General features: G+C 45.6%; 1 protein-coding gene across 2 annotated transcripts in view; it reads left to right on the top strand.

Annotated features, from left to right (window-relative positions):
- Positions 1–19,693, top strand: part of LOC111153217 (talin 2) — a 194,397-nt gene that overhangs the window by 45,862 nt on the left and 128,842 nt on the right. For both annotated transcript variants that reach the window (XM_022512104.1, XM_022512103.1), the window contains exons 10-19: positions 1,144–1,245; positions 2,172–2,248; positions 5,024–5,204; positions 6,102–6,215; positions 8,392–8,500; positions 9,212–9,420; positions 10,177–10,275; positions 13,882–14,049; positions 15,497–15,791; positions 18,384–18,550. In XM_022512104.1, coding sequence (XP_022367812.1) covers positions 1,144–1,245; positions 2,172–2,248; positions 5,024–5,204; positions 6,102–6,215; positions 8,392–8,500; positions 9,212–9,420; positions 10,177–10,275; positions 13,882–14,049; positions 15,497–15,791; positions 18,384–18,550 — 1,521 coding nt within the window. The remainder of the gene's footprint in view (positions 1–1,143; positions 1,246–2,171; positions 2,249–5,023; positions 5,205–6,101; positions 6,216–8,391; positions 8,501–9,211; positions 9,421–10,176; positions 10,276–13,881; positions 14,050–15,496; positions 15,792–18,383; positions 18,551–19,693) is intronic.

Consider the following 19,693-nt stretch of genomic DNA (forward strand, 5'->3'; position numbering starts at 1 on the left):
CAACTCTTGAGACTGACTACATTCTGTTCATCTGTTTTCAAGTCTACTGATTCTATGCTCTGTCATCTCCACATTACTTTATCATGTAAGTTTTTTAAATTTTAGTTATCGCATTTTTCTGTATTATAATTTTTATGTGGTTCCTTCTTCTGACTTATTTCTCTGTTGAAACCTACTATTTGTTTTGGGAGAATTTGTAATTGATGAAACATATTTTATGATGGCTGCTTTATGAGATAATTCCAATATCTGATTCTTCTCATTATTGGCATCAATTCATTATCTTTTCTTATTCATATCATAGTTGTTTGGCTCTTGATATGAGTAGTGATTTTTTTAAATTGTATCTAGGCATTATGGTTATTAAGTGAGGAGACTCTCGCTCTTACTTAAATATTCTGTTTTATTAGTCATCTTGTTCAGATTTAGTGTGGTGTTCTGGTCTCCTTTTGTGGCCTTTGCTGTGGTGTTCTGGATTGTTTTGACACTGCCCAGTTCTTACTCAAAACTTGATGGCACTGTTTGTGAAGACACTTCCTAGGCCCACCTGCTATTGCTGGGTGACCATTTTGGGGATAGGCAGAAGCTACTGGGCCTTTCTCTGTTATGCCATTGGGTGCAGGTCAGGAGGGTGCAGGCTTCATGTGACCACTGTTGCAAAAGGGTAAGACCACCTGCCTGTCTGGGTGGTGGAGTGAGGGCCAGGACGGCCTGGGCTTTCACTGCTCTGCAGCTGCTGGTGAGCACCAGCCCAGCTTGTGGAGCTGGTCTGGGGCTCCCAGATAGATCTCCATTGGGCTTCTCCTCTCCTGGTCCTTTGTCAAAAAAGGACAGGCCTTTGAAATCCTGCTTTTTGGAGATTCTGGGTTTCAGGCACTCACCTGGGAGTAATCAGATATAAAAGAAAACCTAAAAATTCACCAGAATGTGTTTTCCCAAGTCCTGTGCTCCCCAGTCAATCTACCTTTACAGCTTTCAGAGCCCTTTTACTAAATTGTAGGGTATTCAGTTATGTTTAGAGAGGAAGAGAAGGGAAAAGTGAGTCTATGCCATTTTGTTCCAGGACTAGACCTCTTTACCCTTAAAACTATAGCTACATGATGACATGATGTAGTTATATTTCTTCTAATGCCATTTTTTCAGGATTTTGGGGAGTACCAGGAAAGCTACTATTCCGTACAAACCACTGAAGGAGAGCAGATATCCCAGCTGATTGCGGGCTACATTGACATTATTCTCAAAAAGGTATTTCAGACTGATGCAAATTAGAAAAGTTGCTTTTTTAAAAACACACTTAGATGCTGCTGCTACCTGGAAAAAATAAAACAACACAAAACAACCCTAATTTGAAGTCCTTGACCCACTAATTTAATCTTAACATTAAGATTGCTTGAGTGTGCAGTCTTTTAACCTCAAGATCCCACAAGAATTTCCATTTTAGCTGAAGTTCATATTTATATTCTTACTGCCGAGTAATGAGCAATAGGGCTTCACTTAGCTAATGAATGAGACCAGCTAACCTCTCAGCATCTTCCTCTCTAGGTAGTTCTATTATGCTTTCCAGCCTCTTTAGAAACCTAGGTTGAGGTTCTGAAAATGTTCTTCATATTTTTCATGAATTTTTTTTTAAAGTAGGCTCAGTGCCCAGAGTGACACCCACTCTGGGGCCTGAACCCATGACCCCAAGACCAAGAGCTGAGCTGAGATCAAGAGGCAGGTGCACAACCAACTGAGCCACCCAGGTGTTCCTCATGAATTTTTACCAAATTACTGAATTTCATGAATTTTTATCAAATTCTCAAATATACTACTATGGTATATATAGTTATATACCATAGTGGTATTCAGACAGACTGCCAAAGACTTCAAGAAAAAGCCCACTGAAATAACCAAGTTCAACTAGAACATCGGTATTTACGTCTTGATTTTAACTGTGTGAAATTTAGTCAATGCAGTAATAAACACAGAAGGCAGGTATCTCTATATTGCGTTAAACAATGTATTTATTTTTTATTGTTACGTTTGTTTTTCTTCAGCCATCACCTACTCCAATATAAAGAATTGGGGGTAAATCTCAACATTTTTGCTTGTGTAGCTCCTTTTAGAAGGTGTCTTAAAAGGTTTTTGCATCAAGACCTGCTGAGTTTCCTTTTTGTCTCGTTTTACCTCAGAAACAAAGTAAGGATAGATTTGGATTAGAGGGGGATGAGGAGTCGACTATGCTGGAAGAGTCTGTTTCTCCAAAAAAGTAAGTATTTTTATTTATTTTTTTATTTCATGAGTCCTGTTCTGCAGTTGCTCATTTAAATCTCCTAACGTGTCGTTTTCATCAAAGGCTGGAGAGTGGGCTTCTGTTTGATTCTGTGACAGTGAAGGAGTTACTGTTTATAGAATGCTCCCTACATGCCACAGGTGTCATGAGGCAGTAGAGGGAAATGGTTAAAACATGGACTCCAGACTTCCTGGGTTCAAATCTCAAGTCACCCTCTTTTTTTTCTTTTTTGTTTCTTGAGAGTGGAGGACAGGTTGGGGGGTGGGTTGCAGAGGAATAGGGAGAGAATCTCAAGCAAGCTCCACATGTAGCGCAGAGCGTGACGGTGGGGCTTGATCTCACAACCCTGAGATCATGACCTGAGCTGAAATCAAGAGTCAGACGCTTAACCGACTGAGCCACCCAGGTGCCCCTTGGGTCTCTTTTTCAATGTGTGGCCTTGGGGACATTACACATTTCCTCTGCCCCTTCATCTGAGCTATAAAATGAGAATAATGATAGTACCACCTTATACACTTTATTTTGATGGTTGAATTATTAGTAAAGCACATGAAACAGTGCCTGGCACATCATAAATACTGTTCTTAACATCATCATCACTTTCAATTCAGAACAGTCTCAACCCCATTTTATATGTAAGGAAACTGAGATTTATTAAAATTAAGTAACATCTAATAGGTGTTACTTTGGGGGAATCTGAGCAGCTGCTCCCCCTTATGTTACATAGAGCATTGTGATAATACATTTCTTGCATACACTTTACTCCGTATGTCTAGCATGCTGTCTCATTTCACCCCAATAACAACCCCCGATGCAAGAGGTAGACCAGATGTTTCTGCCTGTCCATGACTGAGGAAACCAAAGCTCTGAAAATTACTTCAGATGCACCCATGAGGCAGGGCCATGAGTCAGTTCAGATCTTGTGATGTTTCTTACCGCAAACTGCCAGAAAGTTCTAGAAAATTCATATTGAATTTGCTAAGTCATATTGATTGCTTCTCGAACATTGCCATACTCCATCACTTTGTCTCTATTGGCTTCATAATCACCTTGAAGGTGCTTTTCCCTTTGTCCCCTATTTTAGTACACAATTTGGAACCAAACCTGACGATGCTATGCATTTCACGTACATGGTACCCTCTTGTAGAGCACCTTAAGTCCTTGGAATTATTAATGACCATTAGCTGGAAATCAGTAAGCTAGTGCTTTCTGGCAGGTTGAGTTGTTCCCCTCAGAGGACTCTGCTGCACTTGTCCTTCTAAGAGCAGCTGAGTAAGTGTCTGAGCCCAGAGCACTAACACTCTTTACTGCCTTTTACCATGGAAGCCCCTTCCCACTGCCTAGGGCATCATGGTGGGGTCTGATCAAGGCAAGCAGGAAGAATGGTCCAGGTTGGTTCCCATCACAAGACCTGCCACTTCTCCCTGCATTAGACATTGGCTAAGATCACAGGATGCCCCTGACTTCCTCCTGGGGCCCCCACATCTACCCTTCCTAGTGCCAACCGTGCCACACAGACATCCCTGTTCTTCCACAGATTCCTGCTCTCTAGTATCCTAGCCTGCCTCATGAGCTTTGCCCTGGGTAATAGGGAATGATCTGAAGGTTGGAGAACCCTGGGAAAGAGGCCTGGTCCCTTAATGCAGCTGCTCACCTAATCTGCCCCTACAAACACACACACACACACACACACACACACACACACATACACACTCACTCTCTCTCTCTCTCTCTCTCTCTCTTTCTCCTCCCCGCCCCACCCCAGACTCTCCCTGGATGGGGTCTGTGCTCTGGGCTACTGCACAGATAGTCCACCTTCACATGCTCAAAGTCCTTACTACTCATTCTAAAAACATATCGGAAGTAAAAAACTGTTTTTTTTGTTGTTGTTGTTGTTGTTGTTGTTTTGTTTTGTTTTTACTAAATGTCCTAGGAATCTTCCTGGACTTTTTTTTTTTTTAAAGATTTTTTTATTTATTTAACAGAGAGAGAGAGAGATCACAAGCATGCAGAGAGGCTGGCAGAGAGAGAGAGGGGGAAGCAGTATCCCTGCCAAGCAGAGAGCCCAATGCGGGACTTGATCCCAGGACCCTGAGATCATGACCTGAGCCGAAGGCAGAGGCTTTAACCCACTGAGCCACCCAGGCGCCCTCTTCCTGGACTTTTTAAAAAATCATCTGGAGGAGGTGCCAAAGTCTATCCTATCATCAAGGCTCCAAAAGTGTTTAAGTGCTCTCTGTGGTCAGTGGCCTTGGACCTGGGGGATGAGAGCTAAGCTGTGGGAGATTCTCTTTTAGTTCCTTTCTGTACCTCTCCTTTCAGTCTAAGGCTAAATGACCTATGTCCCCGATGCCTAGACTAGAACCTGGCCCACAGAGATATTTGTTGAATGAATGCTATTTCAGGTGGAATTTACTAATAGATCAATGTATCCAAAACTTTTACATACACCTGGAACATCATTGGTACAGAAACATAACAAATGGTGGGGGGGGATTCTTAAGCAAAGCTAATTGGCTAATATCATGAACCAACTGGGAATGCTTATTTGTATCAGTAACTGTAAAAAGATTCATCTCAGGATTCTTGAGTACTTCGGTGCTGCCTCACTCACAGTTCCATCTGTATATACGTCTTTTGAGTTGGCCTCCACAGCATAACGCAGCAAACAGCTGTGACGCTCATGGTGTCTTATCATGTCACTGTATGTGAGTGGCCACCTCCCAGTGACCAAACCCCTGTCCCCTGCAGGTCCACCATCTTGCAGCAGCAGTTCAATCGGGCTGGGAAGGTGGAGCACGGCTCCGTGGCGCTGCCTGCCGTGATGCGTTCGGGCTCCAGCGGGCCCGAGACCTTCAACATGGGCAGCATGCCATCACCGCAGCAGCAGGTCGTGGTTGGTCAGATGCACCGAGGGCACATGCCCCCGCTGGTGAGGCGTCCCCCACGCTGGCACTGGGCGTTGGTAGGCTGCCTGTGATGCGCAGGGAGAGAAACCAGCCTGGGAGAGCTTGTGTGCACTGTCACGTTCTCACCCGTTCCCCTCCGAGCCGTGGCTCTTTGCTGCATGGTCCCAGTGCCTGGCTACTCGGTGCTCTCTTTAAATGGGGTGTCTTAGTAACTCCCTGTGTAGAATCATGGGTGTCCTCAGGGGCTGGAGGGCAACTGTGACCTCTCCACGTGACTGGCGATACAGAGTATGGAGAGCCCTGCTTCCCTGCCTTAACAGCATCAAGTTGCTATTTAGCCCAGGGTGGCCCTCGGCGGGTCTTAGAAATAGACCGGGTCTCTAGCGATCCACGCTCTCCCCTGAGCGGATCGTTGTCTCTTGTCGCTGCCGATCTGCCTGCTCAGGAATCAGGTGCTGCTGGGGAAGAACTTTATAAAAGCTGAAAAGCCTAAAAGCTCAAAAGTGATTTGACTCTGAAGAAACATGTTGACTATAGGTTGGAGTGCAGTCCTTTCTTACTTAGTAAGCACAGTTCTGGGGTGGAACATGTTTCCTATGTATGAGCTCTTTTGTCCTCATTACTCGGAGTGGAGTAGCTCCCTTGCAAGGGCTCTCTCTGAGTCTTCTGGCCAACTGATTAAGCTCTCCACGCTCTCCTGATCACAACCTCTCTATGGCATACACCCACATTGAGCATTCTATTCATACAATCTCTGTCCCAGCCCCCTGCTTGAAATGGGAGGTGCTTGGGGTTGTGGAGACACAGCGTGGACCACTCTGTCTTGAGCCTGGAGTTCAGTTTGGCCGTGTTTTGTATAGAGGGCGGTGTCACTCCCAGGAGAGAGGTTATGAATGCCCTGTGGTCATCTGCCTTTGTAGACCTCGGCCCAGCAGGCCCTCATGGGGACCATCAACACAAGCATGCACGCTGTCCAGCAGGCCCAGGACGACCTCAGCGAGCTGGATTCACTGCCACCCCTCGGCCAGGATATGGTAAATACTGTTCATGCTTTTCATTCGGGTCTCTGCCTGGCACAAAGCGCGACTTTGCATTTTGTCTGCTTTCAGCTGGGAAAATCTTTATCCAGCCAGGTGAAATGGAAACACATGGGTTTGTTTTGTTTTGTTTTCCCCAATATATGGAGTCTTTATAGTGAGGTGGTACCCCCAGGAAGAGAATCATGGGCTGCTACTGGGTATTGGCAATACCTCTCAAGGGCCAAGAACTTCAATTCTGGAGTCACATGATCTGGGTTCAAATCCCAGTTCCACTACTAGCGTCTGTGTGAATCCGGGCAACTTACTCTCTATACGCTTCCATTTTGTCGTGCATGCACGGGGTCCTTAGGAAGACGTGGTAATCCCGTCGTGTGCAGAGTTCTTAGCATGTAGTGAGAGCTCAGTGAGCATTAGCTGTTATCAGTGCTTCTCAAATGTTAGCATGCATCAGTCACCTGGAAGACTCGTTTAAACAGATTGCTGGGCTCCATCCCCTCTTTCCTGACTCAGTAGGTCTGGGGTAGGCCCTGAGATTTTCTGCCTTTGCAACAAGTCCTCAGGTCCTCCTCTGCTGTCTCAGGACCACACTTTGAGAACCACCGCATTACCATTCAGCTCCTCAGCAGGGCAGGGTAATTAGCTGCCTTTCTGTAGGTGCTGCCACATGAAATTACCTAGCCCCTTCCTACTCTGACTGCGGCCCGCAGGCCAGCAGCATTGCTAATACATAAGATCTCTTGAGAGGTGTGGAATTTTAGGCCTTGCCCCAACCTTCGGAATCAGAATCTGCATTTTCATGGACTTCCAGCTGTTTGCTGTGCACATTAAAGTTGATGAAGCACTGGCTGGCACTGTCCTTCCCAGACATGCTTTGCATGTTAGAATTACCTGGGGGAGCTTAAAGAACCAAGCCTGAGGCCCAACTCAAACCAGAAAAAAATCCTGCCGTGAAGGTTGGAGCCTCTGCTTGTTTCATCTCTCAAGGTGGTTCTAGTGGACAATCAGGCCTGAAAACCACCCCGTGAGGACTCACAGAGCCATTCCAGGCCAGGGCCGAGATGCAGTCTGTCGCCCCATCTTGTCCCACCAGGATAACTGTCCTGCAGGACCTCCCTGAATGCTGTGACTTTCGCTTGCTTGCCTTCCTTCAGGTGCTGCTGTACTCAGTGCTTCGTATCCCAAGTACCTGAAATCATTAACACAGTCTTCGTGGGGGATCTTCAGAGTGAAAATACATGAGGCAGACCACCGCCCCCATATCCAGCACCATTGTGAGATGGCTTTAAAATATTTGGACTTGACAGTCCTGCTTCACCAACTTTTAAAGCATTGGTATACCAAAAAATAGGATTAGTGCTAGACACATCCTAAATCTCAATGAATATTTTTGGCATGTTTTGGGAAGCAGATCGGCATCGTCTGTTGCCGCAGGGTCATCGTTATGAATGGAAATGATCACTTAGTGGCTAAGTCCAGAAATGCCAGGAAATAGAGACTTTGCTATGTATAGGTTCCCATGAACATAAAGTATAAGATCTGGAAAGGTTTGTAAAAACCACTGAATTCCTACAGTAGAAGAAATGTAATTCACAGGACCTAGATGTAATATGCCCGAGGTCATGTCACTTGTCAGTGATAGAGCTAGATCTAGAACAGAGGTCTCGACCCATTTCCCGCCACGCCCACCCCGGCCCAGTCCTTCCAGGAAAGGTGCCCTGTCTACACCACATTCGTGTTAACAAAAGACAATCTTTATACCGACAGAGGACACTCGTGAGCTGCAATTCTAATTCTAACCCTGCTCTCTTGTTTTTTACAAGGTAGAAATTAACAACAGTTGTGGTTACTGGTGTACAGTAATATGATGAGACATTAATTCTCATTTTTTATTAAATTTACCTAAATAAAGCCATGTGGAACTTTCCTAAGATCCTAAAAGCTCAAGAAAAAAACAGTGGAGGCAGCATGGAGGACGTCTGTGCTGTTTGCCATCAGTAAATGAACCAGGGGCCTGTTAAAGACCTTGCTTAAGATGACCGGAGGGCCTCGCTGGTGCCCGCCCATAACAAGAGTACAGACAAAATGCTGGTCTCATTTTATGGCACGACGTCTCTGGTGTCCCAGGCAGTCTCACGCAGTGACTGTGTCATGCCCTTGTCTGGTTTTGCAGGCGTCTCGGGTGTGGGTTCAGAACAAAGTCGACGAGTCCAAACACGAAATCCACTCTCAGGTGGATGCGATCACAGCTGGAACAGCTTCGGTGGTTAACCTCACTGCTGGTGAGTCTCTGAGGGCTTGGTGCTGTCTTGTGGTTTTGCTTTAGAAACAATCACTATTCTTTGATTGAAACAACAGATTTTCAGAGGATGAGAGGCTCGTCTATTTTTAGGCGCTCTGAGTGCTGCAGGCACTTCTTCACACTGACCCTGGAGGAAGGTGGGGAGCATCTCATTCCTTTCTGTCGATATCACGCATCCTTCAACAAGCCCTTACGTAGTTCTGCTTACCGTCCACCCGTCTGCGGGACGGACTGCGAAGTGTGCGGGAGTTGGTTTCTCCCTTCTGGCAGCTTACAGTCTCAAACAGGTTTGGGAGGGATAGATCCAACACACGGGCCCCCATCTGTTTTGTCCCACAGTAGTCTCATCACACCTCTCAAGGTCGGTGAGAGCCCACAAATGTCTCGGCTTCTCCGTGCAGCATTTCAGTGCCTCAGCTGCTGACGGGCACCCAAGAGAAAGAGCCACAGGATGCCCAGACTTCCTTTGGAACTGTCCAGGGGCTCGTGTTCAGTGTTGCAGTGTAGGAGACCTCCGGGCGAAAGGACTTGGGAGGAGCAGCGCCTCGGAGACAGGGAGCCGGGCATCTCCCTGTGTGTGTGCGGCTCTGTGTCCAGCTCCCTCAGAGTGATGGCTGAAGCCCACCCCTATCTGGGCTCTCCTCACCCTTCACCGCCCTCCTGTGATGGTGGTGGCCCTTCTCTGTCCCAGGTGACCCTGCAGACACCGACTACACAGCAGTGGGATGTGCGATCACCACCATTTCTTCCAACCTGACGGAGATGTCCAAGGGCGTGAAGCTGTTGGCGGCTCTGATGGACGACGAAGTGGGCAGTGGGGAAGACCTGCTCAGAGCTGCGAGGACCCTCGCGGGGGCAGTGTCAGACCTGCTGAAGGCTGTGCAGCCTACTTCTGGAGAGGTGAGCTCTTGGGGCATGCGGTCACTCAGGTTCTGACGAGGCAGGTGCGGCCTTAAGTGCTACAGGGCTCCCGCTCCAAAGCTGTTCTTCCATCCTGGTGGGGCATGTAATGAGACTGTGGGGTTTGGATTTGGTGAACTGGGTACAGAATCTATGGTTCAACTTTTGGGACTGGTTGAGCTGCTAGTGGAAAACCTCCCTGTCCCCTCACCCCAGGGTACTTGGTTAGATTCAACCTCAGAAACATACATAGTCAATACACATTTGAAGGGGATACAGGATGGTGCCCTAATTTCTGTAAAGTGCATATCACCTTCCTACCAGCTGAGCAGGACTCATTGATTGAACATTTCAAATCAATCCGCCTGTGCCTACTTCGTGAGACATCAGGCATTTCCTTGCACAGATTTTTTTTTAAAGATTTTATTTATTTGACAGAGAGAAAGAACACAAGGAGGCAGAGAGACAGGCAGAGGGAGAGGGAGAAGCAGGCTCCATGTTGAGCACGGAGCCTGATGTGGGGCTCAATCCCAGGACCCTGAGATCATGACCTGAGCCGAAGGCAGAAACTTAACCCACTGAGCCACCCAGGCTTGCAAAGATTTTACCGGGATATTTAGGTCTCCTCTCTGGCCAATAGACTCTCATCTAGGTGCAGGAGGAGGCCACTCCCTCAGGATTCCTCTTGCTACCTTGCTGTCTGATGGCACTGTGGAGGAAATGCATTTTCTTTCTAACCAGTGTGTGTTTTTCTAGCCTCGACAGACAGTTTTGACTGCTGCTGGAAGCATTGGACAAGCCAGTGGGGATCTTCTGAGACAGATTGGAGAGAACGAGACAGATGAGCGATTCCAAGTAAGATATTTGCAGCCCGTAATGTCGGACAGGTGTCTAAGTGATGGTCTAGACCCAAACAGGGAGAATGTGTGAAAAACCAAATCTTTTTTGGGTTGTCAAGAATGAGATTGAGGTGGATTTTCTTGGGGGCAAGCCTTGTTAGTTTTTTTAAATTTTCAGTTAAAAAACTCACTTCCTTTCATATCTTGCATCATTGTTGTAAAGCACTTATTTAGCTGTTCTCACTGGTCATGACATATGCCGGATGTTCATTAAACACAAAAGTGGAGAGAATGATGCCATGAACTTCCTTGTGTCTGCCATCCAATCTCTGTAATTATCGACTCATGGCCAGTCTTGTTTCCTCTTCTGGGCACAGTTTTTAGCTGCATTGTTCTGGAGTCTGCATAAAAGAGAGGATACATGTGCTCCCGTACACTGTGTTCACACAGAGCATGGGCTCTCCTTCATGGTCAGAGGTGGGTCTGTTGTCTGTATCATATCCAAAAGCAGCATAGTGGGGACTTTTTTCTTTCGGTCACCCTTCTTGTTGCATACCAAAGATATGTGCCATTCGTCCTCTGCTGCACAGCCGTAGCCCCTGCTTACGGCCTGTGTGATGGGCTGTCTGCTCCGGGAGGAGCTCAGCTTCTCTGCCTCCATTCCCAGATGCCACAGACAAGGGGAGCTCCAGGCTATACTGAACTTGTCCACTCCCATCCTTGTGGGCAGCTGCCCTTCGTGCCTTTCTCTTCTTCCTAAGACCGAATTTTAAATAGTATGTAATTACATTCTCATTCAACTTACCGTTGGAGCCCAGATTCTCTGCAAGATGCTTTTTCCAAATCTTATGTCACGTTTCCTAGTAACATTCAGAATAAAAAGATCATTCAGCTTTACTGTAGAATTCAAGTTTGTTGCTTCGTGAGTGGCAGTTCTGTATGCTGTGTTCTCTGGAACTACCAGACTCCATCTGCGCAAGATGCGTGAGTTATGCTAAGACGTGGCCGTACCTGTTGTGATACATGGAACTTGCATCTACAGATGCGTTTGTTTCTTCTCTACTTTCCGCACACCTGTGTGCTGTGGCCGGAAGACTCATTCATGTCCTCTTCATGTTCATGATTGAACATTCATGTCTTGATGGAGGGTGAGCCCCGTAAGGGGGGGTAGCAGTATTCCTGGAAACCATTTCTATGCCGGGATGGCCAGTAGTAATTTCACTCAAAGAGAATTGACGCAGACCACGTAAGTATATCCCACGAAATGCTAATGAACTGCGACCCTGTCCTGACTTCCCATGAGCTGGATCCCCAAACTGCCCTTGTATTAGCTATTGCTTTTTGTATTAGAGCAGGAAATTCTTTGTAGGCAGGCACCTGCTTAGAAATTGGGTAAATATGACATTCAGCTGTTCGTTTACTTGGCTTTACTAACATGAAATGGTCAACTTACTTTCTTCAAAAATGTGATCGCTTTCCCAGAGTGTTTGGAACAGTTGAGAAGAAAGTCACGGTTCTTCCTGTAGACATTGCATGCATCTTGGTTTGCTGAAGGCTTTTTCTTTTCTTTCTCTCTTTGACAGACAGTTATCATCACATATGAATGCAAACTCTGCTTCCTGTGGTTTGTATTCAGACATGCTAGGAAAGCAGGCTCAGATTCACAGTATGGTCCTGAAGAGGCTTTCGTGCCGGGAAAAGGCCTGACTCGAATGCTTTCCGTTTCTGTAAGATCTCTGGGCAAAGCTCAGTGCAGTAAGGTGATCCCGTACCCTTCTCCAGTTATGAGTAGCCCCTGGCTTACTAACATTGGATTTCTTATGCACTATTTTTCTGATTCTTGAGATCTTATCTCAGAGCTTTTCTTGGGTTCTCAATGTACTGCATGTTCCCAGAGTTAACAAAGATTTATTTTACACGGGCTACATAATCATGGTCTTGTTGAAAGGTTTGACAAAGGCCTTGTCAGCAACTGTGGCTGTCGTATCACATTCTTTTTCTAACTGTATTTTTTTTGGACAAAATTAATAGGAGGAACAGGATTTCTTTAATGAGTCTAACAAAAGGCCTTTAGAACAATCGTGAGTCTACATGACCAGATCTTGGTCCCTCTGTGAAAAGACGAATTCATATCAAGTGAAAGAGGACCATGACCCACTTTGGAAAGATATTTTTAAAAAATTTTGTAAATAATTTGTGACGTTCACATTGAGTGTTTGCTGAGCATCAAGATAGGTGTTCAAGAGCCGTAACTTCACAGGCCGTGTTGGGGGCAGTTTCTAAAAGTTACGTGGCAGAGAAGTGCCAATCAGATCCTAAAAGCATCTTCAACTTTTGGAACCTCAGGATTTGCTTTTTTCTTGGACATCTAATAAACATTGGAGACCTAAAAGAAAGACTGGACTACACTGTTTCTTTAAGAGTGCTTGGGTTTTGTCCATTTTAAAATTGGTTTATGTGGTAGGTTTATGGGTTTCTGATCTGCCTAGATAGCATGTAGTTTCTGCTCTGTGTAACATTGTGCAGGCTGAGCCCTCTCTCTCCAACATATCTCTTCATAAAATATCTCCTTGTAAAGACTCTGTGGGTGCCCTTTGCATTCAGAATCAAAAGTGCTTTTCATTATCTGATGAATTAATAAAGACTTCTGACCACATTTCCTCTGGGAGAAGGCCTTGACATGTTTGTTCAAAATAAAAATGCCTCATAAGTTTGGGATGTGTTCGGGAAGGCATTTCCAAACCAAATAAACTACCTTCGGTATTAAAAGCAAAGAAGCAAATTAAATGTTAACAGTGGTTATTCTTCAGGTCACCCAGGTGGGTGACTAATCTGGTGGGCTGAATCAAAGGATTCTCCATCGTGCAGACAGAACACCTTTTTGTTGAGTCAAAGTATGAACTGAGGCTCAAAGCTCCTTGCATCTTCAGTGAGGTTGTAGCTTGTAGCTCGTTATTTATGCAGGCTTCCTTTCCACTTCCCGTAATAACTTAATCCCTATCCAGAAGACTACAGAACACTGAGAAGAACTTCCGTTCAGAGCACTCCTTGACTTGAGCCATAGGTATTGTCTGTGCGTGTCCAACATTGCCCTCTGGAGGCAGAGATGTGCCTGAATTGCTGATGGTGCCTTGGATCCTTGTGCAAAATGGAAATCCAAGTGATAAATTTTCAAGGGACAGCAGAACACGATGACTTGGAGGCCACGAATTCTATCCTCCCCGCAGTATGTTGTATTTATGGCATCTGGCTATAGTTTAGCTTTTCTTGAGCTACTGCACCGACCACATCTTCAAGAGACTTAATCAAGACTCCCAGTGTTAGAGAGGTACATGAATATGAATCCATGCTTAAAACAAAAACCCTCCCCTGAAATGACGCTGTTTTAGATTTAAACCTTATGCTACTGAATACGTAGGAGACATGTCATTAGGACACAAGTCTCTTTCTTTAATTACGTTTAAGGGTGAGTTGACATTTCAGAAAAATAAGTGTCTTAGGAAGGACTGGTAAGAAAAAGTTCAAATGGAATTTTAGTAAAATGTTACCACATTTTATTTCTAGGCTATAAACGGGGATTAAAAAAAAAAATAAATGACTGGTTTTTTATTCCCCGTCTTAGGATGTTTTAATGAGTTTGGCCAAAGCTGTTGCCAATGCTGCTGCCATGTTGGTATTAAAGGCGAAGAATGTTGCCCAAGTAGCTGAAGACACAGTCCTACAGAACAGGGTGATTGCTGCTGCCACCCAGTGTGCCCTCTCTACCTCCCAGCTTGTGGCGTGTGCCAAGGTAAGCCAGCTGGCACGATGGGCCCGTTCCTCCAAGGGTCACACGCTCTGGTCTGCCTCCAGTCACTGGGGGCAAACAGAGGTGGAATTTGTTACAATTGTCTGAGATTTAGAGCTTGCTTCAGGTGTCGTCAAGATAACACAATAGGATTTTGGCATTAACTGCCCCCTTGTGCTTTTATCATTTGTTCTTTGCCCAAGTCCTCAGGCAGGGGTCCCTGACTGTGTCTAATGGCTATTTCTGCTCGCAGATCACCGTGTCTCCCCTTCGGACTTCTCAGTGTGTCTTCTTTACACCTGCACGCAAAGAGTTGTTGGGTTGTACGGAAATGTAGTAGAGCCTCATGCATGGTCCATAGATAATCTGCCGATTTGGGGGTGCCCCTCCTGCGCTGTACAGTGTCAGAGTGAGGATAATCGGGTTTAAGTTCATGTTTAAGTTCATGTTTGAGTTGACCATTACGATGTGCACACGCTGGGTGTCAAACTCCACCTTGTGCAGCACATCCTCCCCAGTTTGCCGAACAGGGAACTGAGGCCCCTAGATGTTCACAAGTGGCTTGAGGCCCCAAAAGTCATCCGAGGCAGAACCGGGGTAATCTCAGGCCGTCGGATTTCATGTACCATTTCCTCCCCAACACGTGTTCATGCATCCAAAGATGGGAGGTGTCCGTTTTCTCAATTTGATGACGTAACATCTTCTGTAGATCCATGACCAGCTTAGCCTCGCATGTCCTATCCTCCAGTGGGATTTGTAGTGTCAGAAGGAGCAGTCCTCAAGGTATCACTTGTGCTTTCCTTGGGCACTCTCCAAGTACCCACCGACAGATAACTGACAGAAATCCCCCTGTTCTTTCTTTCTTTATTTTTTAAAAGATTTTATTTATTTATTTGACAGAGACACATCGAGAGAGGGAACACCAGCGAGGGGGGTGGGGGGGTAGGAGAGGGAGAAGCAGGCTTCCTGCTGAGCAGGGAGCCCAATGCAGGGCTCGATCCCAGGACCCGGGATCATGACCTGAGCCGAAGGCAGACACTTAACAACTGAGCCACCCACCCCCCATTCTTTAAAGTACCAAGAGGTACAGAGTTCCAGATGTCTCTAGAAAAGAAATACAATTCCCTTAGTCTTGTTATTCTAGTTCAGAGGACTCAAGTTAGAGGTTCCTAAAAGCAGGAGGCATGACATCAATACCAGAAATTTCTCTCTGTGGAAGTAGTCAATAGTATAGTTATGTATGACTGATGAAGATAAAAATTCGTGGGCATCAGAAGTCACCAAAACAGAGTGAAATTGTGAAGTATGAGAAACCATGGTGACGGTTTAGTGTAACCCTCGGTCCTCTAAGGAACGGAGGCACAAAGCAGGAAGGGACTTGGTGGAAAGGGCACGGTGAGGACCGGGAGTTGACTCTCAGTGCCCACGACCTGCTCCTGTGTCCCTTCAGGTGGTGAGCCCCACCATCAGCTCCCCCGTGTGTCAGGAGCAGCTGATTGAAGCAGGGAAGCTCGTGGACCGTTCGGTGGAGAACTGTGTCCGTGCCTGCCAAGCGGCCACCGACGACAGCGAGCTCCTGAAGCAGGTCAGCGCAGCGGCCAGCGTGGTCAGCCAGGCCCTGCACGATCTCCTGCAGCACGTGCGACAGTTCGCCAGCCGCGGCGAGCCCATCGGCCGCTACGACCAGGCCACCGACACCATCATGTGTGTCACCGAGAGCATCTTCAGTTCCATGGGCGACGCTGGTGAGGGGCGACGCCGTGGGTGGATGGGTCTCCTTGGGGTTCCCTTGTGGGGACAATGGCAAGAAAGGTGATGGCTGCCTGGCCATGGTGGGTTGTCCTCAGCCTCTCTCAGAGACTTCCTCACTGAAACTCGGAGAAAGATGGAAGACTCCTAATGGGCCCTTCCATAGCAACAAGAATTCGTTAACCAGCCTTTTTAAATAACTTCTTGGCAAATGCCGTTCATTTGAAGGAACGTGCTGGACATGGCATGGTAAAGAGGCAGCCACAGGAGGAGACAGGAATGAAGCTTGGAAGGAAAACTCTATTCCAGTCACAAGTCCCTGAGAGACGGGCACCATGTGCCATACACAGTCCCAGGGGAAGCACCGGGTTTGGTCTGGTTGCAGAAGACACGACTGAAGGGAGAGCTTCGGTTGTGGCCTTTATTGGGATTTCTATTCGAAAGGCAAGGCAGGGCAAGGTGAACAGCTTGGGACTGCTTAGTTTGACTGTTTTCACCAGGCTCTACCTAGTTGCCTGGTATCAGGCTCTGGGATGACTGAGGCCTAAGGATATTGCCTCCAGGGCTATACGGGCCCCATAGGGGAGGCGTGGCTCCTGGCTAGTTAATTTGTTTATCAAAGGCTGGCTGGAGTTTTGCTATCTCTAGAAGTTGGCCTAGCCTGCCGAAGGGCAGTCTCTCTCTAGCCAGAAAGGTTTTTGTGTTTTTTTTTTTTTTTAAGATGTCAAAGATCATAATATACAGAAAATTTGAAATAGATACAATGCACCCTTTAGTCTATCGGTTGAAAAGTAAATCTTCCCAGACCCAGGCCATTTCTATCCCATCTAAATCTCCAGATTTGGCAACTCACCAGTTTCTCTTTTACATGTCCAGAAATTTTTGACCTTCCAAAGTCTCATATGTTCGTGTGTGTGTGTGTGTTTATGTGTGTATAATACCATCTTTCTTTCTGTATAAATGAATTGCATTATTTATACTCTCCTGCAACCTTTTTTTTCTCTTAATATATCTTTAAAGACATTTTTCATGTTCACCTACAGGGCTAATCTTTTTAATGGCAGCATAATATTCTACTCTATGGAATTCTATCCTAATTTACTTAACCAATTATCTTTAGGTAAACATGTAGGTGATTTCCAAGTTTTTTGGTCTGCTTCTTACTTTGCTTTGCTTTAACAAAAATAATACTACAGTAACTATTTTATCTTGGTATACTTTGGGGGCTATATGTAATAAGTGGAATTTTTGGACCAATAAGTATGTACAATGTGTGTGTATGAACTTTCTTACTCTTTGCAACCCTACCAGTAGTTTGCAACCCTCTGCTTTAGAACTCTACCAGTAGTTTGTAAGACATTTGTTTTCTTACTTCCTGGTTGGCACAGAGCTATTCTTTGTAATAAATATTTAAAACAAACAAACAAACAACATAAAAAGCTTGTGCTTTCCTATATCTTCCTTACATGGTTTAAGAAGGTTGGAATACTATGCACATTTGGATTTTTTGGTTGTTGTTTTATTTTTCAATAAACCTTTTATTTTGGAATGCTTTCACATTTACAGAAAAGTTATAGAGGCTATACAGGGAGTACTTATTACCCTTCCCATTTTCCCTCATTTTTTTGCATCTTCCCTAACCCACAGCACATTTGTCAGAACTAGGAGATTACTGTGGTGCATAACTGTTCACTGCTGACAGGATTCAGATTTAACCAGTTTTCCCCCTCAAGTCCTTCTACCATCCCAGGATCCAATCCACAATACCTTGAATTTAGCACATCTCAATATTTATGAAAGCTTTTTTCCCCTCCTTAATGTCAGTGTTTTGGCATCCTTCTCAGATGACCTTTGGGAGAGGAAAAATTCCCTTACATCTGAGTAGTTTTATTTTAAATGTTTACTCTTATACCCCTCCTACTTCTAGAAGAAAATTGAAATAGATATCAATAAAAACCACAGGAACCATAAAACCAAACAATTACTAACCATAAGATCAAAACCAGCACTGGGAAGAAAAGGGTGAGCAAACAGAAAACTGATAGGAAAACCTGAGCCAAGGCAAATCTTCGGAGTTGAGCATGAGTCCTGTTACTGAGAGCCAAACAACACAAATACAATGGATCCTGTGATGTTATTCATCTGGAGTTAAGTAACATACAAATTCTTTAAAATTTTAAAAATAATTTTTATGCCATTATGCAGAGTTTATTATAAGGACTTTGGAGTAAGTCATTCTTGAAGGGAGGTAAATAATATTTTCTAAATAAATATTTTACTCAATCATGTAATAAATCCACATAACTTTGTTCCTGCCTTCTCTTTCCAAAGAACTCCTCTTTGCTTCCTTGTGTCCTGTTGATCCCTCAGGGTTCAAGGTGGAAGTTGGTTGTGTTTGGGGTGGATAGTCCTGCCAGCCACCGGGAGTATTTTTGGTCCTGGGTCTAAGTGGGCTGCCTTGCTTAGGACTAGAGTTTGGGGGCTCCCTTCTCTCTGTCCCCCTTGCCAGAGGTGTGGAGACTAGACTGTGCAGGTTTTGAGCTTTAGAAAGCAGACGGACAGATGGCATTCTCAATCCCATCCCGTAGGTGAAATGGTGCGCCAGGCCCGGGTCCTGGCCCAGGCCACCTCAGACCTCGTCAACGCCATGAGGTCTGATGCAGAAGCTGAAATCGACATGGAGAACTCAAAGAAGCTCCTGGCGGCCGCGAAACTCCTGGCCGACTCCACGGCTCGCATGGTGGAAGCTGCAAAGGTATTGGATTGGATTTGTTCAACGGGAAAGGGAACATTATTAAGAGTTAGGATTTGGAAGGTACCCTGAAGATAAAGAACGGTCAGGAGAGTGTGCATTTTTGTGGTTTAAGACCTATACGGTTGTGTCACGTTTGACCTTGTTGCACTGGGAAAGAAGGGCATGGAACATGAGAATAACACTCTTTGAGGGGACTGGTGCTGACTCAGCTGTCGGGGACAAAGTCCTTGCTCAGTGAGGGCGCTCTGTGCAGGAGGGGGTGGGGATGACGGGGGGGGGGGGGGGGGGAGGGTGGTTATCGCCACCGGCTTACTGCAAATGGTGATTCATTTAAACTGGAGATGATCAACAGCAGATTCAAATAGGCCTCTTCTTTTGCCTGCAACCTGAATATTACTTTGACCTCCGTTTGACTTCACTGTAAACTCCCATCAAGATTTTACATAGTAGAGGGCTTCCTGCCTCACTCTCCTTCAAATCCCAGTAGCGGTTTTAAATATTATATAACAGCCTGAATGAAGAGTGAAAAGTCAGCTCTCTGCTCTTTTGACAGCTGTGCTTCAGCATGCAGCTTCTAAAAGCCAGTGATGTTTATCTCAGGGCTCTGTTTCAGAGCCCCCCCGCCATCATAAAACATTAAAATGCACATGTCTCAGTTCTACCCCCAAAGACCCTGATTCACAAGGTCACTGGGGGGGAACTGTGTGTGTGCCTGCAAGTCAGTTCCACAGAAGATTCTGATGCCCACCTTGAGGTGAGGACTGCATTCCGGGGATAAAGCTGTCTTTTTTAATGTTCCTCTTTTTGTTATTATCCAACTTGCGTGCGTTTTTGGTGGAATTAATGGAAAAAGCAGATGGCTATAAATAAAATAAAAATCAGCTTAAGATAACAAGTTTAATGTATTTCTGTGCATTTAAGATTCATTAAAAGCCCCCACATTGTATCCTAATCTCCCTGGCCTCCAGCAGAATACCAGTGCATCTCAACCTACCTTCTTTGACTTCTTTGACTTAAAATGTGTTATGACATGCGGTGAATCATGTAGAGCTTCCTCAACTGACTCACCATTGTAGTCGCCGGGGGACTGTGATTTCTTGGAGGTACCTCGTGAACAGGCTGAAGAGAAACCCAAGGAGGGGC

Source organism: Enhydra lutris, unplaced genomic scaffold (genome assembly GCF_002288905.1).
Source record: "Enhydra lutris kenyoni isolate GAN:26980312 unplaced genomic scaffold, ASM228890v2 scaffoldscaffold31, whole genome shotgun sequence".
In the NCBI taxonomy this organism is placed as follows: domain Eukaryota; kingdom Metazoa; phylum Chordata; class Mammalia; order Carnivora; family Mustelidae; genus Enhydra; species Enhydra lutris.